At 43.3% G+C, this 10,268-nt stretch overlaps 1 protein-coding gene across 1 annotated transcript; it reads right to left on the reverse strand.

Annotated features, from left to right (window-relative positions):
* Positions 1-7,894: 7,894 nt before the first annotated feature.
* LOC101679288 (ribonuclease pancreatic-like) lies at positions 7,895-9,550 on the reverse strand. The gene is made up of 2 exons (XM_004782512.3): positions 9,446-9,550; positions 7,895-8,578 (listed from the first exon to the last, which is right to left on the reverse strand). Exon 2 carries the CDS (start codon positions 8,551-8,553, stop codon positions 8,032-8,034), a length of 522 nt encoding a protein of 173 aa, XP_004782569.2. The 5' UTR covers positions 8,554-8,578; positions 9,446-9,550; the 3' UTR covers positions 7,895-8,031.
* Between the last annotated feature and the right edge of the window lie 718 nt (positions 9,551-10,268).

A 10,268-nucleotide genomic window follows, 5' to 3' on the forward strand; every position in this document is an offset into this window, starting at 1 on the left:
TTATTTCACTAAGCATGATACGCTCTAGTTCCATGCATGTTGTCGCAAATGGCAAGATTTCATTTCTTTTGATGGCTGCATAGTATTCCATTGTGTATATATACCACATCTTCTTGATCCATTCATCTGTTGATGGACATCTAGGTTCTTTCCATAGTTTGGCTATTGTGAACATTGCTGCTATAAACATTCGGGTGCATGTGCCCCTTTGGATCACTAGGTTTGTATCTTTAGGGTAAATACCCAATAGTGCAATTGCTGGGTCATAGGGCAGTTCTATTTTCAACATTTTGAGGAACCTCCATGCTGTTTTCCAGAGTGGTTTCACCAGCTTGCATTCCCACCAACAGTGGAGGAGGGTTCCCCTTTCTCCGCATCCTCACCAGCATCTGTCATTTCCTGACTTGTTGATTTTAGCCATTCTAACTGGTGTGAGGTGATATCTCATTATGGTTTTGATTTTTATTTCCCTGATGCCGAGTGATATGGAGCACTTTTTCATGTGTCTATTGGCCATCTGGATGTCTTCTTTGCAGAAATGTCTGTTCATGTCCTCTGCCCATTTCTTGATTGGATTATTTGTTCTTTGGGTGTTGAGTTTGCTAAGTTCTTTATAGATTCTGGACACTAGTCCTTTATCTGATATGTCGTTTGCAAATATCTTCTCCCATTCTGTCAGTTGTCTTTTGATTTTGTTAACTGTATCTTTTGCTGTGCAAAAGCTTTTGATCTTGATGTTGCTGCGGCTGAGGTCGAAGAGGTTGCTGCCTGTGTTCTCCTCAAGGATTTTGATGGATTCCTTTCGCACATTGAGGTCCTTCATCCATTTTGAGTCTATTTTTGTGTGTGGTGTAAGGAAATGGTCCAATTTCATTTTTCTGCATGTGGCTGTCCAATTTTCCCAGCACCATTTATTGAAGAGGCTGTCTTTTTTCCATTGGACATTCTTTCCTGCTTTGTCGATGATTAGTTGACTGTAGAGTTGAGTGTCTATTTTTGGGCTCTCTATTCTGTTCCATTGATCTATGTGTCTGTTTTTGTGCCAGTACCATGCTGTCTTGATGATGACAGCTTTGTAATAGAGCTTGAAGTCTGGAATTGTGATGCCACCAACTTTGGCTTTCTTTTTCAATATCCCTTTGGCTATTCGAGGTCTTTTCTGGTTCCATATAAATTTTAAAATTATTTGTTTCATTTCTTTGAAAAAGATGGATGGTACTTTGATAGGAATTGCATTAAACGTGTAGATTGCTTTAGGTAGCATAGACATTTTCACAATATTTTTTCTTCCAATCCAGGAGCATGGAACGTTTTTCCATTTCTTTGTGTCTTCCTCAATTTCTTTCATGAATACTTTATAGTTTTCTGAGTATAGATTCTTAGCCTCTTTGGTTAGGTTTATTCCTAGGTATCTTATGGTTTGGGGTGCAATTGTAAATGGAATGGACGTTTTAATTTCTCTTTCTTCTGTCTTGCTGTATGTGTAGAGAAATGCAACTGATTTCTGTTCACTGATTTTATATCCTGACACTTTACTGAATTCCTGTACAAATTCTAGCAGTTTTGGAGTGGAGTCTTTTGGGTTTTCCACATATAGTATCATATCATCTGCAAAGAGTGATAATTTGACTTCTTCTTTGCCGATTTGGATGCCTTTAATTTCCTTTTGTTGTCTGATTGCTGAGGCTAGGACCTCTAGTACTGTGTTGAATAGCAGTGATGATAATGGACATCCTTGCCGTGTTCCTGACCCCTTATCAGAAAAGATTTCAGTTTTTCTCCATTGAGTATGATATTTGCGGTGGGTTTTTCATAGATGGCTTTGATGATATTGAGGTATGTGCCCTCTATCCCTACACTTTGAAGAGTTTTGATCAGGAAGGGATGCTGTACTTTGTCAAATGCTTTTTCAGCATCTATTGAGAGTATCATATGGTTCTTGTTCTTTCATTTATTGATGTGTTGTATCACATTGACTGATTTGCGGATGTTAAACCCACCTTGCAGCCCTGGCATAAATCCCACTTGATCCTGGTGAATAATCCTTTTAATGTACTGTTGAATCCTATTGGCTAGTATTTTGTTGAGTATTTTCGCATCTGTGTTCATCAAGGATATTGGTCTATAGCTCTCTTTTTTGATGGGATCCTTGTCTGGTTTTGGGATCAAGGTGATGCTGGCCTCATAAAATGAGTTTGGAAGTTTTCCTTCCATTTCTATTTTTTGGAACAGTTTCAGGAGAATAGGAATTAGTTCTTCTTTAAATGTTTGGTAGAATTCCCCGGGGAAGCCGTCTGGCCCTGGGTTTTTGTTTGTTTGGAGATTTTTAATGACTGTTCAATCTCCTTACTGGTTATGGGTCTGTTCAGGCTTTCTACTTCTTCCTGGTTCAGTTGTGGTAGTTTATATGTTTCTAGGAATGCATCCATTTCTTCCAGATTGTCAGATTTGTTGGCGTAGAGTTGCTCATAGTATGTTCTTATAATAGTTTGTACTTCTTTGGTGTTAGTTTTGATCTCTCCTCTTTCATTCATGATTTTATTTATTTGGGTCCTTTCTCTTTTCTTTTTGATAAGTCTGGCCAGGGGGTTATCAATTTTATTAATTCTTTCAAAGAACCAGCTCCTAGTTTCGTTGATTTGCTCTATTGTCTTTTTGGTTTCTATTTCATTGATTTCTGCTCTGATCTTTATGATTTCTCTTCTCCTGCTTGGCTTAGGGTTTCTTTCTTGTTCTTTCTCCAGCTCCTTTAGGTGTAGGGTTAGGTTGTGTACCTGAGACCTTTCTTGTTTCTTGAGAAAGGCTTGTACTGCTATATATTTTCCTCTCAGGACTGCCTTTGTTGTGTCCCACAGATTTTGAATCGTTGTATTTTCAATATCACTTGTTTCATGATTTTTTTCAATTCTTCTTTAATTTCCTGGTTGACCCATTCATTCTTTAGAAAGATGGTGTTTAGTCTCCATGTATTTGGGTTCTTTCCAAACTTCCTTTTGTGGTTGAGTTCTAGCTTCAGAGCATTGTGGTCTGAAAATATGCAGGGAATGATCCCAATCTTTTGATACCGATTGAGACCTGATTTAGGACCGAGGATGTGATCTATTCTGGAGTATGTTCCATGTGCACTAGAGAAGAATGTGTATTCTGTTGCTTTGGGATGAAATGTTCTGAATATATCTGTGATGTCCATCTGGTCCAGTGTGTCGTTTAAGGCCTTTATTTCCTTGCTGATCCTTTGCTTGGATGACCTGTCCATTTCAGTGAGGGGAGTGTTAAAGTCCCCTACTATTATTGTATTATTGTTGACTTGTTTCTTTGATTTTGTTATTAATTGGTTTATATAGTTGGCTGCTCCCACGTTGGGGGCATAGATATTTAAAATTGTTAGATCTTCTTGTTGGACAGACACTTTGAGTATGATATAGTGTCCTTCCTCATCTCTTATTATAGTCTTTGGCTTAAAATCTAATTGATCTGATATAAGGATTGCCACTCCTGCTTTCTTCTGATGTCCATTAGCATAGTAAATTCTTTTCCACCCCCTCACTTTAAATCTGGAGGTGTCTTCGGGCTTAAAATGAGTTTCTTGGAGGCAACATATAGATGGGTTTTGTTTTTTTTATCCATTCTGATACCCTGTGTCTTTTGACAGGGGCATATAGCCCATTAACATTCCGGGTAACTATTGAGAGATATGAATTTAGTGCCATTGTATTGCCTGTAAGGTGACTGTTACTGTATATGGTCTCTGTTCCTTTCTGATCTACCACTTGTAGTCTCTCTCTTTGCTTATAGGACCCGTTTCAATATTTCCTGTAGAGCTGGTTTGGTTTTTGCAAATTCTTTCAGTTTTTGTTTGTCCTGGAAGCTTTTAATCTCTCCTTCTATCTTCAATGATAGCCTAGCTGGATATAGTATTCTTGGCTGCATGTTTTTCTCGTTTAGTGCTCTGAAAATATCATGCCAGCTCTTTCTGGCCTGCCATGTCTCTGTGGATAAGTCAGCTGCCAATCTAATATTTTTACCATTGTATGTTACAGACTTCTTTTCCCGGGCTGCTTTCAGAATTTTCTCTTTGTCACTGAGACTTGTAAATTTTACTATTAGGTGACGGGGTGTGGGCCTATTCTTATTGATTTTGAGGGGCATTCTCTGAACCTCCTGAATTTTGATGCTCGTTCCCTTTGCCATATTGGGGAAATTCTCGCCAATAATTCTCTCCAGTATACCTTCTGCTCCCCTCTCTCTTTCTTCTTCTTCTGGAATCCCAATTATTCTAATGTTGTTTCGTCTTATAGTGTAACTTATGTCTCGAATTCTCCCCTCGTGGTCCAGTAGCTGTTTGTCCCTCTTTTGTTCAGCTTCTTTATTCTCTGTCATTTGGTCTTCTATATCACAAATTCTTTCTTCTGCGTCATTTATCCTAGCAGTGAGAGCCTCCATTTTTGATTGCACCTCATTAATAGCTTTTTGATTTTAACTTGGTTAGATTTTAGTTCTTTTATTTCTCCAGAAAGGGCTTTTATATCTCTCAAGAGGGTTTCTCTAATATCTTCCATGCCTTTTTCGAGCCCAGCTAGAACCTTGAGAATTGTCATTCTGAACTCTAGATCTGACATATTACCAATGTCTGTATTGATTAGGTCCCTAGCCTTTGGTACTGCCTCTTATTCTTTTTTTTGTGGTGAATTTTTCCGTCTTGTCATTTTGTCCAGATAAGAGTATATGGAGGAGCAAGTAAAATACTAAAAGGGTGGCAACAGCCCCAGGAAAATATGCTTTAACTAAATTAGAAGAGATCCCAAATCGTGAGGGGGTAGAAGGGGATAAAAAGAGGTTCAAAAAGGAAGAAAGAAAAAAAAGAAAGAAGAAAGGAAAAGAATTTTAAAAAAGAAAACAAATAAGAAAAATATAAAAAAGAAAAAATATATATATTGGATAAACTAGTTAAAAAACGTTAAAAAAGAAAAAAGTAAAAGTTAAAAAAAAAATTTACCAGAAGGCGAGGAAAAAAAAAAATGAAAAAGAAAAAAATCGAATTACCTGCAAGACTAAAAAAAATCACAGGGAAAAAGCCATGAGTTCCGTGCTTTGCTTTCTCCTCCTCTGGAATTCTGCTGCTCTCCTTGTATTGAAACCGCACTCTTTGGTAGGTGAACTTGGTCTCGGCTGGATTTCTTGTTGATCTTATGGGGGAGGGGCCTGTTGTAGTGATTCTCAAGTGTCTTTGCCCGAGGTGGAATTGCACCGCCCTTAACAGGGGCCGGGGTGAGTAATCCGCTCGAGTTTGCTTTCAGGAGCTTTGGTTCCCTGAGCGCTTTCCGTAGAGTTCCGGAGGTCAGGAATATAAATGGCGGCCTCCTGGTCTACGGCCTGGAGTTGCCCAGAGCCCAGGGCCCCACTCCTCAGTGTGCCCTCAGAGAACAGCACCCAGTTACTCCCGTCTGCCTGACCTCCGGCCGCGCTCCGAGCTCACCGAGCCTGCAACCGGTTCAAGGTAACACCGAGCTGCGAGCTTACTGTTGGCTCTGTCTCTGTAGCCGGCTTTCCTGTTCCAATACCCGATTGCTCTGCGACACTCAGACACCCCCGATACTTCTGTGACCCTGCGGGACCTGAGGCCATGCTGACCCTGCATGGGCTTCGCCCCGGTTTAGCCTCTGGAGCGATGTCCCTCAGCGGAACAGACTTTTAAATGTCCTGATTTTGTGCGCCTTTGCTCCGCCGCTTGCCAGGAGCCGGCCCCTCCCCCCGGGGTCTATCTTCCCGTCGCTTTGGATTCACTTCTCCGCCGGTCCTACCTTTCAGAAAGTGGTTGGTTTTCTGTTTCCAGAATTGCTGTTCTTCTTCTCTTCGATCTGCCGATGGATTTTCAGGTGTTTGCAATCTTTAGATAAGCTATCTAGCTGATCTCCAGCTAGCTGAAGTAGTCTCAGCCTGCTAATTCTCCGCCATCTTGACTCTGTCTCTTTGATGAGGGAACAGAAGGCTGACTGAGGACAAAGCAGAAGCTGACACCCTCCTTTTTTTTTCTATTTTTTAAGATTTTATTTATTTATTTGTCAGAGTGAGAGAGCACAAAGCAGAGGGAGAGGCAGGCAGAGGGAGAGGGAGAAGCAGGTTCCCCGCTGAGCAGAGAGGCCAAGGTGGAGCTCCATCTATAACCCTGGGATCATGACCTGAGCCAAAGGCAGACATTAAAGGTCTCAGGTCATGATCCCAGGGTCCTGGGATCGAGGCCCCCCTCAGCTCCCTGATCATCAGAGAGCCTGCTTCTCCCTCTCCCTCTGTTGCTCTCCCTACTTGTGCGCGCGCTCTCTCTCTGTCAAATAAATAAATAAAATCTTTACAAGAAAAAGAAAAGAAAAAGAAAAAAGTATTGAGGAAAGAATTGATGGTTTGACATCTCTGTGTGTCTAGGCTGGCTGAAGGAATTTCAAGAGTGCATGGATGCTGCCAAAAGTACAAGCTCTGGACATCACAGTACGGAACTTAAATAAAATATCAAGGCTGCCATAGAGTGCACCCACCATTCCTTAAAGCCCAAGAGACGAAGGTAGAATTCTGGAAAAGTGAAGCTATGCTTCCTGTGGGAAAATGAGTTTCCTCCTCCTGAGTGATTTGATCAGTGAACTTTCCAGAACAGGACGTCCAATAGAACCAAGGGAACTATGTACCCTACTATGCCATCCTTTCTGATCTTGTTTCTTGGGTCTGCCTATACCTACTTCCTTGATGCCATATCCATAATTACTTCTACCTTACTTTTCTGTTTTTAAAGATTTACTTATTTATTTGAGAGAGAGTGAGAGAGAGTGAATGCAAGAGAGCACATGCAAGGGAGGGGCAGAGGAAGAGGAGGAGAGAGAGAGAGAGCACATGTGCAAGCAGGGGAGGGGCAGAGGAGGAGAGAGAGGAAGACCCTAAGCAGGCTCTGAGCTGAGCACAAAGCCCAATATGGGACTTGATACCAGGGTATGAGAGCATGATATGCATGAAATCAAGAGTAAATCCCTTAACAGACTGAGCCACCCAGGTGCTCTCCCCACCACACTTAGGAAAAGGTAGACTGCAGGATTTTCTTCCTGAGTCCACTCTGGTAGCAGAAAGAACAAGGACTGGAGGCCAGGAGACCTGGGGTCTAGTCTCAGCTGTGCCACTAAGTAGCAGCAGCCGTGAGCAAGTCACTTACCCATTCCTGAGATTCAGGCTGTTCCTCTGTAAAAGTGGGGATTACTATCTCAGGGATAGCAAGTGGAACACACACATTTACCTCCATCCTGCCTTCCACAGAGGCTATCGTTCAACCTCATCGCTTATTAGAATTTTTTTCTGCAACGTTCTAGGCAGGCCCAATCCATTAAAGTGGATACATGAGTCAAAATCTACTTATTCTCATTTAATTTAATAATCCTTACAGACCCTTATAGCTCCTAAATGGAATGTTCTGACTTTCCAACTAAGAGATGGTCAATGTGATCTGGTAATAGCTCACTCAATAAAAGGAAAAGGAAAACTTAGGATCATAATTTCATCCCCTACTCCTGCCCATCCAGGGACTGAGCAGGATTTTCTTGAGGTCACCCTGTCCTTCCTTCTGTGCCAGAGATTTTGGTATTTGAGCCCCCCCTCCATCAGCTCACCCAGCAAGACAGTCCCAGACTGTATCTCCCTTTCATCTCAAATGGCCCATACTTAACAGCTTCATATTTGACAGCAAGGCATCTCTGAGCAAAGGAATGATCTCAGGTCACCGAGAACCAAGAGTCAGGAGCAAAGGCAAGTAATGATTCTATTCGATGCCTATGAAATCTACCCAGATTTACAGTTCTCACCCAAGCAGGAACGCAATCACATGACAGTATCAGGATGGTGACAGTTTCAGAAATCCAGGTGGTTGCAACTGTGTTTTACTGAAAGAATCAAGGAAGTGGTTTACACAGGGACCCCCTCACCTCCCAAACCACACAGGGACAGGTCCTGGGTAGTAACACATGTGTGTTTGGGATAGGAGCCCTGGCTGGAGTTCTTTCATATCCAGGAAGGGAGAGGGGAGAAGCATTTGCCACAACAGGGAGGTGGGGCATCAGGTGCAGACCTACACAGAACCATCAAGTGGACTGTCTCATACTGTACACACTCACAGGCCACGATGATGAATTTCTCTTGCTGCTTGGTCTCGTAGTCGCATTTGGGGTATTTGGAGCCTTTCTTCAGGTGGCAGTCGGTGATGCACATTTTGGAACTGCTTTGGTGGCAGTTGGGCTTCCCGTTCTTGCAGGTTACATTTCCCTGGAAGCAGATGACCTGGACATCTGGCAGAGGCTCGTGGATAAACGTGTTCACTGGCTTGCAAAATCCAACCGTCATATTCCGGCGCTTCATCATTTGGTTGCAGTAGCTGGCATTGACGGTGGAGGTGTTCGAGTCTATGTGCTGCCGCAGGAACTTCTCGGCCCTCAACTCCTTGGCCAGAGAAGGCTGGACACTGCCCAGCACCAGGAGCACCAGAACCAGTAGTGGGAACAGGATGAAGAACCTCTCCTGAGCCATGGTGGTCTCACTCCTCTGGAAGAGCCTAGCCAGGAAAGGGAGAGAAGAGAAAAAGCATTGCCTGAGCAAGAACCCCAGCTCCTACCTGTGGCCTCCCTTGTTCACAGTCTCTGTTTGGGTCAGCCGGAAAGGTACCCTTCCTCCTATGCAATTTTCCAAGGATTGAGATGCTCTCATACACTCTTGTGGAAGAGTATTTAAGTCCTACTAGCTGGAGAGAGCTGGTCTTTCCCTCTGGTTGGTGACTTGACAGTGAACTAAAATCCTGCAGTCCTATGTCTGAATATTAGAGATTTTAAAATTTAAAATCTATTTGAGGGGGCACCTGGATGGCTCAGTCTGTTAAGTGTCTGCCTTGAGTTCAGGTCGTGATCTGAATTCCTATGATCTAGTCCTGTCTCGAGCTCAGCTCCCTGGTCACTGGGGACCCTGCTTCTCCCACTCCCTCTGCTGCCCCCTCTGCTTGTGCTTTCTATCTATCCCTGTCAAATAAATAAATAAAATCTTTAAAACATTTAAAAAAATAAAATACATTTGAAGAATAAGTACATTTATACCAGTGCTCAAGGTGCTTATCAGGAAATCCTTTTGAATAAAACATGAGCTGAACTGTATCCCTGAAATACCACATGATGGACAGAGTGAGGCCTATTGTTCTCCAACACAAGGGCAACAGCCCAGTTCCTAACACCAGCATCATAGAGGGATGCCATTGTATTCCCAAGAGCAATGCTTCCCTCCCCCAGTGCCTTTGTTTCCCTGCATCCCACATGCTCCATCCCAATATTGGTCCAGCTCAAGTTTTTTCAGGTGCTAACCTCAACCACCCTGGTCCCTCTAACCCAACACAGAAGAAGAAGGAGTCCCTGAGACCATCTCTTCAGCCACTGACCTGGATCTCTAGCTTGGTCTCTAGGACAGAGCTGAAGGCCAGTCTCTGTGATCCCGGGATCCCTGGGGAGGGAATCTTATACAGATTACAAAGGGGCTTGGCTTCCAAGGAAAGATAGGTGGGAGGAGCATCTTGGTTTCACTTTAGTGGGAACCAAAGACATTGTAAGGAAGGACATTGTAGGGAACCATCCAAACCACTCTTTTTTCAGGACTGCTGAGAAGGGTGAGTCTTGTTTATAGGAACCGTACCATGTGAACCTCATCTGTCTGCTGGCTCACAAGGAGCAGCAAAGAAAGCCACTACGGTAATGATGCCTGAACTGCAGCAAAGTCCTTGTCATCTCAGGGGGCCATTTGCATCAAACAAATAACTCTTGCAGGTTTGCAAAGGACACATAAACACGTGATCCCCAGAGCACCAGAGAAAGGGAGGTCCTCTGTCTCCCCAGGAGTCCTGGCATGACTGGAATTCCAACAGCACCTCTTCTGGTGTAGGGGGCATTCTGCTTTCTGCAGCTGGAAGACTGCATGGACCTAGGGTGTGTGTGGGGGGGTCTGGGCTGGGAGAGGAGGAGACCTGCGACCTCACCCAGTGTTGGCCACTTCAGCACTCCTGCGTGTGGAAGGTGGATGTGTTACAGTTCTTGGTCACAGCAACCACTCCTAGAAGGTCAGAGTGGAGGAGAGGAACTAAAGTTAAATGAAACCCCCAAGGGATGTTAGGCTGGCTCAGTCACCAAGGCACGGGACAAATCTTGTGACTTTGCTTCTGTATCCATGTCCTGAAACTGTGCCCTGGGCTTTTCACTTCCTGAAAGTGG

The sequence above is a fragment of the Mustela putorius genome, unplaced genomic scaffold, assembly GCF_011764305.1.
Source record: "Mustela putorius furo isolate JIRA1106 unplaced genomic scaffold, ASM1176430v1.1 tig00003896_pilon_pilon_pilon, whole genome shotgun sequence".
Classification (NCBI taxonomy): Eukaryota; Metazoa; Chordata; class Mammalia; order Carnivora; family Mustelidae; genus Mustela; species Mustela putorius.

What these genes read in the sequence shown, in the direction of transcription:
- LOC101679288 (XM_004782512.3), bottom strand. Translation starts at nt 8,553, where the DNA reads ATGGCTCAGGAGAGGTTCTTCATCCTGTTCCCACTACTGGTTCTGGTG.